This window comes from Mastigoproctus giganteus, chromosome 4 (assembly GCF_048544385.1).
Source record: "Mastigoproctus giganteus isolate SK-2022 chromosome 4, ASM4854438v1, whole genome shotgun sequence".
In the NCBI taxonomy this organism is placed as follows: domain Eukaryota; kingdom Metazoa; phylum Arthropoda; class Arachnida; order Uropygi; family Thelyphonidae; genus Mastigoproctus; species Mastigoproctus giganteus.
The window spans coordinates 62,214,759-62,227,120 of NC_143578.1; the positions used below are offsets into that span (position 1 = coordinate 62,214,759).

General features: G+C 36.8%; 1 protein-coding gene across 1 annotated transcript in view; it reads right to left on the reverse strand.

The window, feature by feature from the left end:
- LOC150086779 (inosine-5'-monophosphate dehydrogenase 1a-like) overlaps nt 1-12,362 on the reverse strand; it is a 199,643-nt gene that overhangs the window by 150,651 nt on the left and 36,630 nt on the right. Inside the window, exon 3 of the mRNA XM_090371573.1 lies at nt 2,282-2,330. Within this exon, the coding sequence (XP_090227699.1) occupies nt 2,282-2,330 (49 nt within the window). The remainder of the gene's footprint in view (nt 1-2,281; nt 2,331-12,362) is intronic.

Sequence of the window (12,362 nt, forward strand, 5' to 3'; positions counted from 1 at the left end):
ACAAGACTTCCCCATGACAAACCCATGCTCTATCTGAATTATTGCTGCAGTCTTGTCTAAAAAGGGTTTTTACACAAGGCAATCTAAAATCTGCATTTTAATCCCGATGTAAAGATCAATGTCACTTAAGATGACAAACAAGTGGAGTCATAAGAGTTGCAAGTTAATCAACATTCAGAATACAAGATGATTCTAACAGATGTGCATTTCAGTGAGAGGCAAATTGGTTGTTATAACCAGTAAACACCAATGATAGGAATAGAAAGTAGTAGCAACAGAATGATGTCAACTGGCATTATCACCAAGAAATGAATCACCTTTATTATGGAATAAAAATCTGTCTAATGGAAAGAATTATCAAAAAACCTCATTAGCTTGGCTGGAAGAATCATCAGAAAACCCCATATTAGCTTGGTTGGAAGAATTATCAGAAAATCCCATATTAGCCTGGTTACATGTTCTACCAGTTAAGACTTCATTTTAATGAATAATAAATAATGCCACATCACATTAATTGCACCCAGGAGTTTTTTTGGGGAGGGGGAATGGGGCATCACAGCAGCTGCTTTGACATAGAGAAAAATTACTCAGCTTTCTGTTTATTTGTTTCGATTAAGTCTTATTGAAAGGTTCTAGTAGCCACAGATACACTCCTGGATTACCAAATGTATCACAAAGACAAGAGCTGGCCAAAGTTCTCCTAAAGCACTTTAAGAAGTGGAAATACTGTTCTGCTATATTTTATAATGTTTTTTTTTTTTTTTTTTTTTTTTTTGGCATATCTTGTTATTCTTGTTTACTGGTCAATAAAGTGACAGAATGTATAATATTTATTTCACAGAAACTGATATCTATTGTTAAATATTTATTGAGTGCATTTGAAATTTTTAGTTTTTGTTTGTTGCTTTCAGACACAAGTTTAACTTTATTAAATAATATTAAAACTCATACTGTACATAATAAAAGTAACATCCCCATTAATACAGGAGTTACACTATGGCAAAGGAAAATTTTAGGTGTGATATCCAATTTTAGGATATCATATGACATACCAATTTTAGGTATGATATCCAATTTTAGGATATCATATGACATACCAATTTTAGGTATGATATCCAATTTTAGGATATCATATGACATACCAATTTTAGGTATGTTATTCTTGTTCACTGGTCAATAAAGTGACAGAATGTGTAATATTTATTTCACAGAAACTGATATATATTGTTAAATATTTATTGAGTGCATTTGAAATTTTTAGTTTTTGTTTGTTGCTTTCAGACACAAGTTTAACTTTATTAAATAATATTAAAACTCATACTGTACATAATAAAAGTAACATCCCCATTAATACAGGAGTTACACTATGGCAAAGGAAAATTTTAGGTATGATATCCAAAGCCTTGGGTGTCAGACCTAAAAGTTCTATAAATAATAATCCTTATAATATAAAGGTAAATTTTGAACTAAATTTGTTTCTTTCTCTGCGTTAAACCACAGAGAAAAGTAAATTCAGCACAGAAAGTGTTTTCTTCATATATTATGAAGTTTGTTGGAACAGTTCTGAATCAACTTGCATACACATCACCAGCATATTATACAGGATGTGACAGAATGGTGGCATCTCAAAAGAAGTTTATCTTCTAACTGTAGTTATTTTAATTCATTAACAGCAATTATTAAATTAATAATTTAATTCATTAACTACAGGCTTTGAAATTTCTTATACTATTAATAAATAATATTCTTATAGTAATGGTATTTGAAAATGCTATTAATTTAAGAAGATCAACTTCTTGCTATATTTAAGAAATCAAGTTTAATCACATTAAACAAGATAGCATAACCATATTATTTACTGCCTGGTATCATCACCTAGGCTAACAACTAAACAATTTAGAGAAATCAACTACATGTTACAAAGAATCAGACAAACTCATATCACCTGACCTTCAGCAGCAAAAGAGAAATCTGCAGTTTAAGGTACATCACCATTAGAAGTCTTAGGGAATGATCTTAGAACTTACAAAATAGCTGTGTACAAGTTTCTTGGAACATATTCACTACAAACTCTGAAATTCTTATCCCAAAAAGAATTTCAGAAACAATTCAATTTTTTTTGAATAATCTAATGATTCAAAATATGCACATAATATGTATCATAATATATGCATAAGCTGTATCAAAATACATGCATAAGCTGTATCTAAATATGTTTCATAATACACACAATCTGTATCTGACAGTATAAAAAATTTGTTTAAAAAATAATAGAACTTACCACACTCTCTGCAGCAAAATCAATATAACCAGGAAGAATCAAGAAATCACTAGAAGAAAAACTTGTATTAATGATTCTGAATATTTACATATAACTGAGAATACAAGTACTAATTTAATTATGTGACTGATTTTCAATATTCTGACATTTACTCAGTCTCATTTAAAGTTCACATTTATCCCCTTACAAAATGTCAATAAATAGTTATTGTACACATTAATTAACAATGAATGTTTTAAATCATATTTATAGTTTGTCCAATCTAAGAAATAACATGGATTTCAGTCAGTCACAGTAAACAGCTAAGTTGTTATTGTTTGTTAGCTAAGTTTAGCTCCACCAAAACATTTATTATTCAGTAAATGATGCTATTTTGTCTATTGTGAGATACAAAAGTAATACTCCATCAAGGTTGAAATCGATGATATAATTATTCATCAACATGCTAGAGTATGACCAACTATCAAACTAGAACTAGACTAAGCCAAATGTATTACAAAAAGTATTTAACTGGATCCTGCACAGAGATTGCTTTATAAGATCAAACATATAAAGATTATGGATCAGATCCTGAGATGATGGGATGCTACATGACAAGAGGCACAAGGTTACAAACGGATTCCACAGAGATAGTAATAAAACTGCTTCAATTTCTGATATTCTTAAATAATAGCAATGAATGGATATAGAAACAAATGATAAGCACCAAATCAGAATTCTTTCTGAATGACTTGAATACGTTTCAGGAATGTTCAAAAGCGGCAACTATATTTTTATGTTGCAAACTGCACGGTACTGTACTATTTTTAATATTTATTAATGATATTGGTATAAGCATATCAAGTTTGCTGTTAATACAAAGGTGGGTGGGCAGGATGGTTAATTGCAGTGATCAGGAAATCAAAAATGCCTGGATATATTAGGTAGATAGAACATTTAACATCAATAAATGAAAGTTGCTGCATTTTGACAGCAATAATCCCAGAATAACATACCATTTAGGCAGCACTAAACTCAAGGTAGTTAAGAAAAATTTAAAGTTAATAAGGTAATTAATAAAAAAGACCTACAGATAATCGAACAGTCCAACACGAAGTTCTTTCAGCAGTGCAGAGAGGCTGCTGCTGTTGTTGCTAAAGTGGATGCGATGCATGGTGCATGGGCCATTAAACTGCACCTGTTACTTTAGAGTGTTGATCAATATATGAAAGGAAATAGATCTAGAAATGGATATATACATTGATAATTTTTATATAAGTAAAAAACTTAGTTTGTCCAATCATCTTGGAGAAGAGGCCAATTCAGGGTCATTACTGCAATAAAGAGTCTGTATATATTATGATCTGTGTATTTAAAAGATCATTAAGGAGAGTCAAAACCATCTGGATAACATAGAGCTCAGCTGTAAAAACTCTGCATTCAAGCAGTAACTGGACAGAGACAGTCGATGCAGGAAAGATTACTGCTGGACCCACAGTTATGTTAGTTTTTGAGCTGTCTGTACAGATATGTCTGAAGAGTCTGTGCATTTGCCAAGGCATGAGCTGCATGCAACTCTCTAAAACTGCGGCTTCACAGGGAAAGTTACCCCCACCTATGAAAAATATACATTGCAAATCGCAAAGAGATATTATACATTGACCATGGTGGTTGTACTGTGTACGAAGCTTCAAAAATATTTCCGAGATGGATGTTCCAGTTTGCGTTAGCTCTTGTAATCGGACACCAGCATGGGTTTATTTCTACATATGTTAACCCACTGAGGCTTGAAGAAATGTGTCCAGCTGGGGTAAGAAGGGAGGCTACCTAATTTTGATACATAGTTAAGCAATACTTTTCTCCTAAGAAAAAAATACAGGAATACTTTTCTCCTGTAGTGGAAGTTCATTAGCACCTGTGTGCAATTTTTGCACTGGAGATATCTTGAAAGCTCCTAGGGCAACACAGAGCACTATGCTGGACTTGATTTAGCATAGCCAATGCAGTCTTACATGCAGAAACAAACTGGCTCTGTAGTCCAGACGGGATCAGATTAAGGTTTGATAAAGGTATAGCATTGTAAAGCGATCAGCTACCTATGTCATAGAAGAGAAAATTAAGTATATTCATATACTGAGTTCATATTTGCATTATATGCTTATGTGAAGATTGATGCAACAACAACTTAAACATTATTATGTATACCTTCTGGCATCTCTCATATTGTGTGATTATCTTCACAACTAGATTGTCATGTCTGCAATACCAGGGTGACTGCCCAACCACTGATGAAGGGCCAACAAGCCTTGAAACGGTGCCATCTGGGTGGTGGTGGTGTGTACCCAAGAATAAGTAACAATAGTCTTCTCTTTTAGTGAAGCGTTACTTATTCGAGGTAGTGCAATATAAGGCAACTCATTGTGAAGGAGGAGCACAATATGAGATACAGATAAAATGATGCCCCTTCAAACTACAAATGTAGTTTTTTCGTTTAAGAATTTTCTATGGTGTATTTACACCAATATTATATATTACAGTATATGCTTATGCAAGGTACGTTTAAGTACTAGGCCCAAGGATTGGATATTGTTGCTATGTGTATTGGTTGGATTCCTAACATTAGCTCAGGATCTGGACAGAGCCGATGCTTTTTACAAAAGTGGATAGCAGCTGTTTTTGATGCAGAGAGGCAATAGACATTGTGGGATGCCCATATCTCTATTTTGTTTATTGAGAGCTGAAGATATTGTTCAAGTTCAATGCAGTAAATATTTTATGAGAGGTCAAAATTGCAAAGTCATTGCATATAGATAGGTGTCGACATTAGCTGTAATATACTCTGTTGCATTGTTTAGTCTAACTGCAAAGAGCATCACACCATGAACTGATGTTGTGAGACCCCATCTGCTTGGACAACTGTTTAGAATAGAGAACTGCAGTAACACAATTGAAAGGTACTGTTTTGGAAAAAAACTCTGTATGATTAATAGTAACTGATCCCCGAGTCCTGTGGTATAGAGATTTTGAAGAAAGCCATAGCGCCAGGTGGAATCAAAGGCTTTATCGATATCCAGGCAGACGATAATAAGATGTTCTATTTGGATAAAAGCATTCTGTATGTCGGATTCTGCTTTGATCATAAGGTCTAGAGTTTACACATTTTTTTGAAAGATGTATTGGTTCTTATTCTTCACTGAACAAGATTCTAGATATCACACTAATCAGGTGTGAATCATTTTTTCTAATGTCTTACCAAGGCAACTGCTAAGAAATATTCGTCGATGGTTTCATAGATCAGACTGATCATTTCCAGGTTTAGGAAAGGCTAGGACAATTAAGTGGTGCCAAGAACAAGGAGAGTAGCCTTCTGATAATATGTGGTTGAAATATATTGTAATGAATTCAGAGCTTTCTTGTTAAGGTGATTAAGCATGAAATAGCATATCCCATCATCTCCTGGTGTTTGCTGGTCTATTAAAGGAGCTCTCAAGTTAAAAAAAATATTGTAAAAAGGCAATTATACGGAAGAGATGCTGCTGTATTAAATTTCAGCTTATACTTTTCTGGATTAGCTTTTTCCTGTTTAAAGGCTGATTAATATGCAAATATGGATTCTGCTTTGATCATAAGGTCTAGAGTTTACACATTTTTTTGAAAGATGTATTGGTTCTTGATTCTAGATATCACACTAATCAGGTGGGATTTTTCATAGGATATTTCAGAGACTGCTGGGAATCATTGGGGTACAAGTAAACACATGGATTGTGTTAGGGTAGCTAAGAAAAAGAACAGGTGCATGTATACTTGCGTGTACACCAATGCTAGGAGTTTAGTAAATAAATTTGATGAATTTGAGGTATTGCTCAAAACATCAAAGGCAGATTTGTGGGGATTTCAGAGATGTGGTGTCACACGGATATAAGGAATGCAGAACTGGAATTTGGGGAGTACAATGTATACAGAAAGGATAGACAGGATAGGAAAGGAGGAGGGGTTATGCTATTAGTTAAGAAACACATAAAATCCAAGGAAGTGAAGCCAGTCGACATTGCTGGACAGTGCAGTGTCGAGTCAGTTTGGTGTGACATAAGCATTGGGAGATCAAAATTGAGAGTAGGAGTGTGCTATAGGCCTAATAACTCTGATGAGTATAATAAGAAACTGTACAGAGAAACAGAGTGGGCCAGTAAATCAGAGAGTCTTATAATGGAGGATTTTAATTTCCCAGATATTGACTGGAATTTGAGGGCTGGTCACTCACACACTAGCAAGGCTTTTGTGGATTTATTGGATGATGGTTTTCTACATCAGCATGTTTGGGAGGCAACTAGAGGGAGTAATACTCTTGATTTGATTATCAGTAGTGATTCTTCATGCATTAAGAATCTGCAGGTAAATGAACCACTAGGTGGCAGTGATCACAGTGTGCTGAAGTGGGATTTACTCAAAGAGGTAACTACCATTAGGGGTAAAGGGAAGGGTTATTGCTTTCGTAAAGGCGACTACGATGGACTGAGTATTTAAATTCTATACAGTGGAGCCAACTGATGATGTTACCAACAGCAAATTCAAAATGGGAAGCATTCAAAGAACTTATCTTGGAAGCTACTAGGCTTTACATCTATATCAACTGAAAGTGCATCCAGTTGATATAGATGAACAGTGCACTGTTGAGTCAGTTTGGTGTGACATAAGCACTGCGAAAGCAAAAATAAGAGTAGGAGTGTGTTATAGGCCTAATGACTCGAATGAGTACAATGAACAATTGTACAGAGAAATAGAGTGGGATAGTAAATCGGAATGTCTTATAATGGGGGATTTTAACTTCCCAGATATTGACTGGAACTTGTGGGTTGGTCACTCACACACTAGTCAGACTTTTGTGGATTTATTGGATGATTGTTTTCTGCAGCAGCATGTTCGAGAGGCAACCAGAGAAAGTAATACTCTTGATCTGGTTATCAGCAGTGATCATTCGTGTATTAAGAATTTGCAGATAAAGGAACCACTAAGTGGCAGTGATCACAGTGTACTGATGTGGGATTTACTTAAAGATTTAATTACCATCAGGGGTAAAGGAAAGGGTTTTTGCTTCCGTAAAGGTGAGTACAGTGGTCTCCGACAGTTTTTAAATTCTGTACAGTGGGATTAACTGACGATGTTACCAACAGTAAATGCTAAGTGGGAAGCATTAGCATTAGTAGAGGCATTTGATGCAAGAAAGCAAGCTTATGCAGCATCAGCCAAAAAAAAAAAAAAAAAACCCACTTCCACTTCACCCCTCTGTTCATTCAAAATACCTGTCCAGCTGAGCCTTAAACTTATTTAGGCTATCAACCTCCACTACAAGGGATGGAAGTCTGTTCCACCAACCAACCACCCGCCGGCTAGCATTCAAGGAATTAATCGTGGAAGCTACTAAAAGTTTCATACCTATTATTAAGAAATATTGTTCAAGGTTTAGGCCTAAATGGTTATCTAATTAACTAATGAGACTCGTAACAGAGAAGAAAAATGCATGGGATGCATATAAATTATCAAGCGACTCAGAAGCCTATGGCAGATATAAGCTAGTCTGTAATCAGGTGACAAAGGAGGTTAGGCAGGCGAAGGCATATTACGAGAAATCCTTGGCAAAAGATGCTAAGAAAAACAGCAAGGATTTCTTTACTTATATAAACTCTAAAAGGAAGGGGATGAATCTGATTGGGCCACTTGACATCGATGGTTCGACTGCTGATGATCCTGCTCAGATAGCAAACAAACTGAATGAGTATTTCATCTACATTCACACATGAGGAATTATTAAGGTTTGAAAATAGCAGAAGGTTATCAAATTGTAGCAGGATACTTAATCATTTTGTAATAACTGAAAGCAAAGTGGAGGAGAAATTGTTGAAGTTAAACATAAGAAAAGCACCTGGGGTGGATGGGATCTATCCAGTTATATTAAAGGAGGCGGCAAAGCAACTAAGCAAACCCTTAGCCATAATTATGAGAGCATCCTTGGACTCAGGGGAGGTTCCCACGGACTGGAGATGTGCAAATGTATCCCCAATTCACAAAGGGGGATCGAAGGGTGACACGAGTAATTACAGACCAGATAGTTTAACTTCTGTTCCGGGTAAAATAATGGAGTCACTGGTTAAAGATGCACTGCAGGATCATCTAGACAAGACTGCAGCAATAATTCAGACACAGCATGGGTTTGTTAAGGGAAAGTCTTGTCTGACAAATTTGATAGGATATTATGATGTGATTACAAAGGAACTGGATGCAAAAAATAATTTTGATATCATATATTTGGATTTCAGGAAAGCTTTTGACACTGTTGCGCATGGAAGACTATTGTACAAATTGGAGCAGAATGGTATTAAGGGTAAGTTGCTACAAGGGATAAAAGGATGGTTAAGTGGGAGAAGACAGAGGGTGGTAATCAATGGGTGCTGCTCTTCTTGGACTAATGTTATTAGTGGAGTCCCAAAGGGTTCGGTGTTAGGTCCACTGTTGTTTTGTATATTTATCAACGATATTGATGAAGGTATATCAGGCTTAATGTCGAAGTTTGCAGATGATACAAAGGTTGGCAGGGTTGTTAATGACAGTAATGGCAGTGTGCTACTGCAACAGGATCTAGATAATTTGGGCAGATGGGCTAAGAAGTGGCAACTGAAGTTTAACCTTGACAAATGCAAAGTACTGCATATGGGTAGAAGTAATCCTAGAGAAACGTACCAACTGTGTGGTACTACACTTAAGGTGGTAGAAAATGAAAAAGACCTGGGAGTAATTGTGCAGTCAGATATGAAGTTTTCTGAGCAATGCAGACAGGCTGCCAGGGCAGGTCATGGGGTTTTGTCAATGATATATAGGAATTTTGCTAGCAGGGAAAAGGAGGTGATTATCCCTCTGTATAAGGCAATGGTCAGGCCACGCCTTGAGTACTGCGTACAGGTCTGGAGGCCTCATTTTAGGAAGGATGTAGATTTACTTGAGCGTGTACAAAGAAGGGCAACAAGATTGGTGAGGGGAAGAAGGGATCCTCTTACCAAGAGAGGCTTAAGTTCTGCAAATTGCAGTGGCTGGAGACTAGGCACCTGCGCGGTGATCTGATTAAGGTGTATAAGGCCTTGAATGGGTTGAGCACGCTGAATTCTGATGGGATCCTTCCACTTGTTCAGATTACAAACTTAAGGGGGCATAAATTCAAATTAAGAAAAGACAGATGTAGAATAGATGTGCAGAAATTTGCCTTTAGCCAGCGGGCGGTTAATTGCTGGAACAAACTTCCATCTGTCGTTGTGGAAGTTGATAGGTTGAATAAATTTAAGGAGGAACTGGACAGGCATTTGGAGGGAATGGTGTGATTTTTTTTTTTTTTTTTGGCTGATGCTGCATAAGCTCATACACTTGCTTTCTTGCTCACATGCCACTACTACTACTACTACCAACTAAGAAATATTGTTCAAGGTTTAGGCCTAAGTGGATGTCAGATGAACTAATGAGACATATGGCAGAGAAGAAAAATGCATGGCATACATACAAATTAACACGTGACACAGAAGCCTATGATAGATACAAGTTGATCTGTAACCCAGTTACAAAGGAGGTTAGGCAGGCGAAGGCAGATTACGAGAAATCTTTGGCAAGGGATGCAAAGAAAAACAGCAAAGAGTTCTTTACCTATGCAAACTCTAGAAGGAAAGGGATGAATCAGATTGGTCCACTTGATATCGATTGGTCAATTGTTCATAATCCTGATCAGGTAGCTAAACTAAATGAATATTTTGCATCGACATTCACACATGAGGAGATATTCAGCGAGGGGAACGCCAGAGGTGTATTCAACTCTGGCAGTAAGCTAGAGAATCTTGTAATAACTGAGAGTAAAGTGGAGGAGAAATTGTTGAAGATAAATACAAGAAAGGCACCTGGGGTGGATGGGATCTATCCAGTTATATTAAAGGAGGCAGCAAAGGAAGTAAGCAAACCCTTAGCCATAATTATGAGAGCTTCCTTGGACTCAGGGGAAGTCCCATGGACTGGAGATGTGCAAATGTGACCCCAATTCACAAAGGAGGATCAGAGGGCGACACAAGTAATTATAGACCTGTTAGTTTAACTTCTGTTCCTGAAAAATTAATGGAGGCACTGGTTAAAGAAGCACTGCAGGATCATCTAGACAAGACTTCAGTTATAGCTCAGACACAGCGTGGTTTTGTTAAGGGGAAGTCTTGCCTGACCAATTTGATTGGATACTATGATGCAGTCACAAAAGAACTGGATGCAGGGAATAACTTTGATATTATATACTTGGATCTTAGAAAGGCTTTTGATACTGTTGCACATGGAAGACTGCTGCAAAAATTGGAGCAGTGTGGCATTGGAGGCAAATTGCTGCTATGGATAAAGGGATGGTTGAGGGGGAGAAGACAGAGTGGTAATCAATGGACACTGCTCATCGTGGACTAATGTTATTAGTGGAGTCCCTCAGGGTTCAGTATTGGGTCCATTATTCTTTTCTGTATTTATAAATGATATTGATGATGGTATATCAAGCTTAATGTCCAAGTTTGCAGACGATACGAAGGTTGGCAGGGTTGACAAGGACACTACTGACACTATGCTACTGCAACAGGATCTGGAAAGGCTGAGCAGATGGGCTGAGAGGTGGCAAATGAAGTTTAACATTGACAAATGTAAAGTACTACATATGGGAAACAGCAACCCCAGAGCAACGTATCAACTCTGTGGTACTACACTGACAGTGGTAGAGAATGAAAGGGACCTGGGGGTGGTTGTGCAGACAGATATGAAGTTTTCTGAGCAGTACAGACGGGCTGCAAGAGTAGCTCATGGTGTATTGTCGATGATATATAGGAATTTTTCTAGCAGGGATAAGGAGGTGATTATTCCCTTGTATAAGGCAATGGTCAGGCTACACCTAGAGTACTGTATACAGGTCTGGAGACCTCATTTCAACAAGGATGTAGAGATGCTGGAACGAGTACAGAGAAGGGCAACAAAATTAGTGAATGGAACAAAGGGGTGCTCTTACAAAGAAAGGCTTAAGTTTTGCAAATTACAGTGTCTGGAGACTAGGCACCAGCGAGGTGATCTGAGAGAGGTGTATAAAGCCTTGAATGGTTTGAGCATGCTCAATGCTGATGGGATTCTTCCTCTTGCTCAGAATAATCACCTGAGAGGGCATAAATTCAAATTGAGGAAAGACGGATGTAGGATAGACGTGAGAAATTTGCTTTTAGCCAGCGGGTTGTTGGTTGGTGGAACGGACTTCCATCCCTTGTCGTGGAAGTTGATAGCCTAAATAAGTTTAAGGCTCAGCTGGACAGGTATTTCGAACGAACAGAGGGGTGAAGTGGAAGTGGTTATTTTTTATTTATTTATTATTTTTTTTTTTTTGGCTGATGCTGCATAAGCTTGCTTTCTTGCATCAAATGCCTCTACTAATGCTAATAGCTGAGATTGGAGCAACACATTTGCAAGTTCCATTGGAAAGGAAAAGTCTGTCCTTCCAACTTAGAAAAAGCATTGGGAGGAATTTACCATTCAGTTTTTTTGATTTTGTTCCAGATTTTTCTACTGTCTGTATTTTTTGTAAGTGAAAACAAAATCAAATCCATGAGCCTTTTTACACACATTACGTGCCTTAGTTTTAACTTTCTTGAAATTAATCAGTTTTTGGGTACTTGCAAAACAGATTCCATGCATCATTCTGGTTTTTTTTTTTTTCTTTTAGCATCACAACATGCATCATTCCACCAGATATTGGCATGTCTGTGAGGACCAACAGATCTGTGGTATAGAGGTTGCAGCTGTTATTATCTGTGTTATAATTTGGTCAGTAACATCATAAATAAGCTGGCTTTTGATGACTTCATTATCAAAAGGAAATTGCAGTGGTCAACTGAACATGTTCCAATTTACCTTGGAAAATTTCCATGCTGAGCTATATGAAATGGAAATTTTAAAATGTGTAAGATTCTATTTGTTTGCAATTTGCAAATAATCAGGTAATAGTCACTATTCAGCAGGTGATTTAAAACTACCCACAAATGACTGGGAACAGTTTTGAGAAACA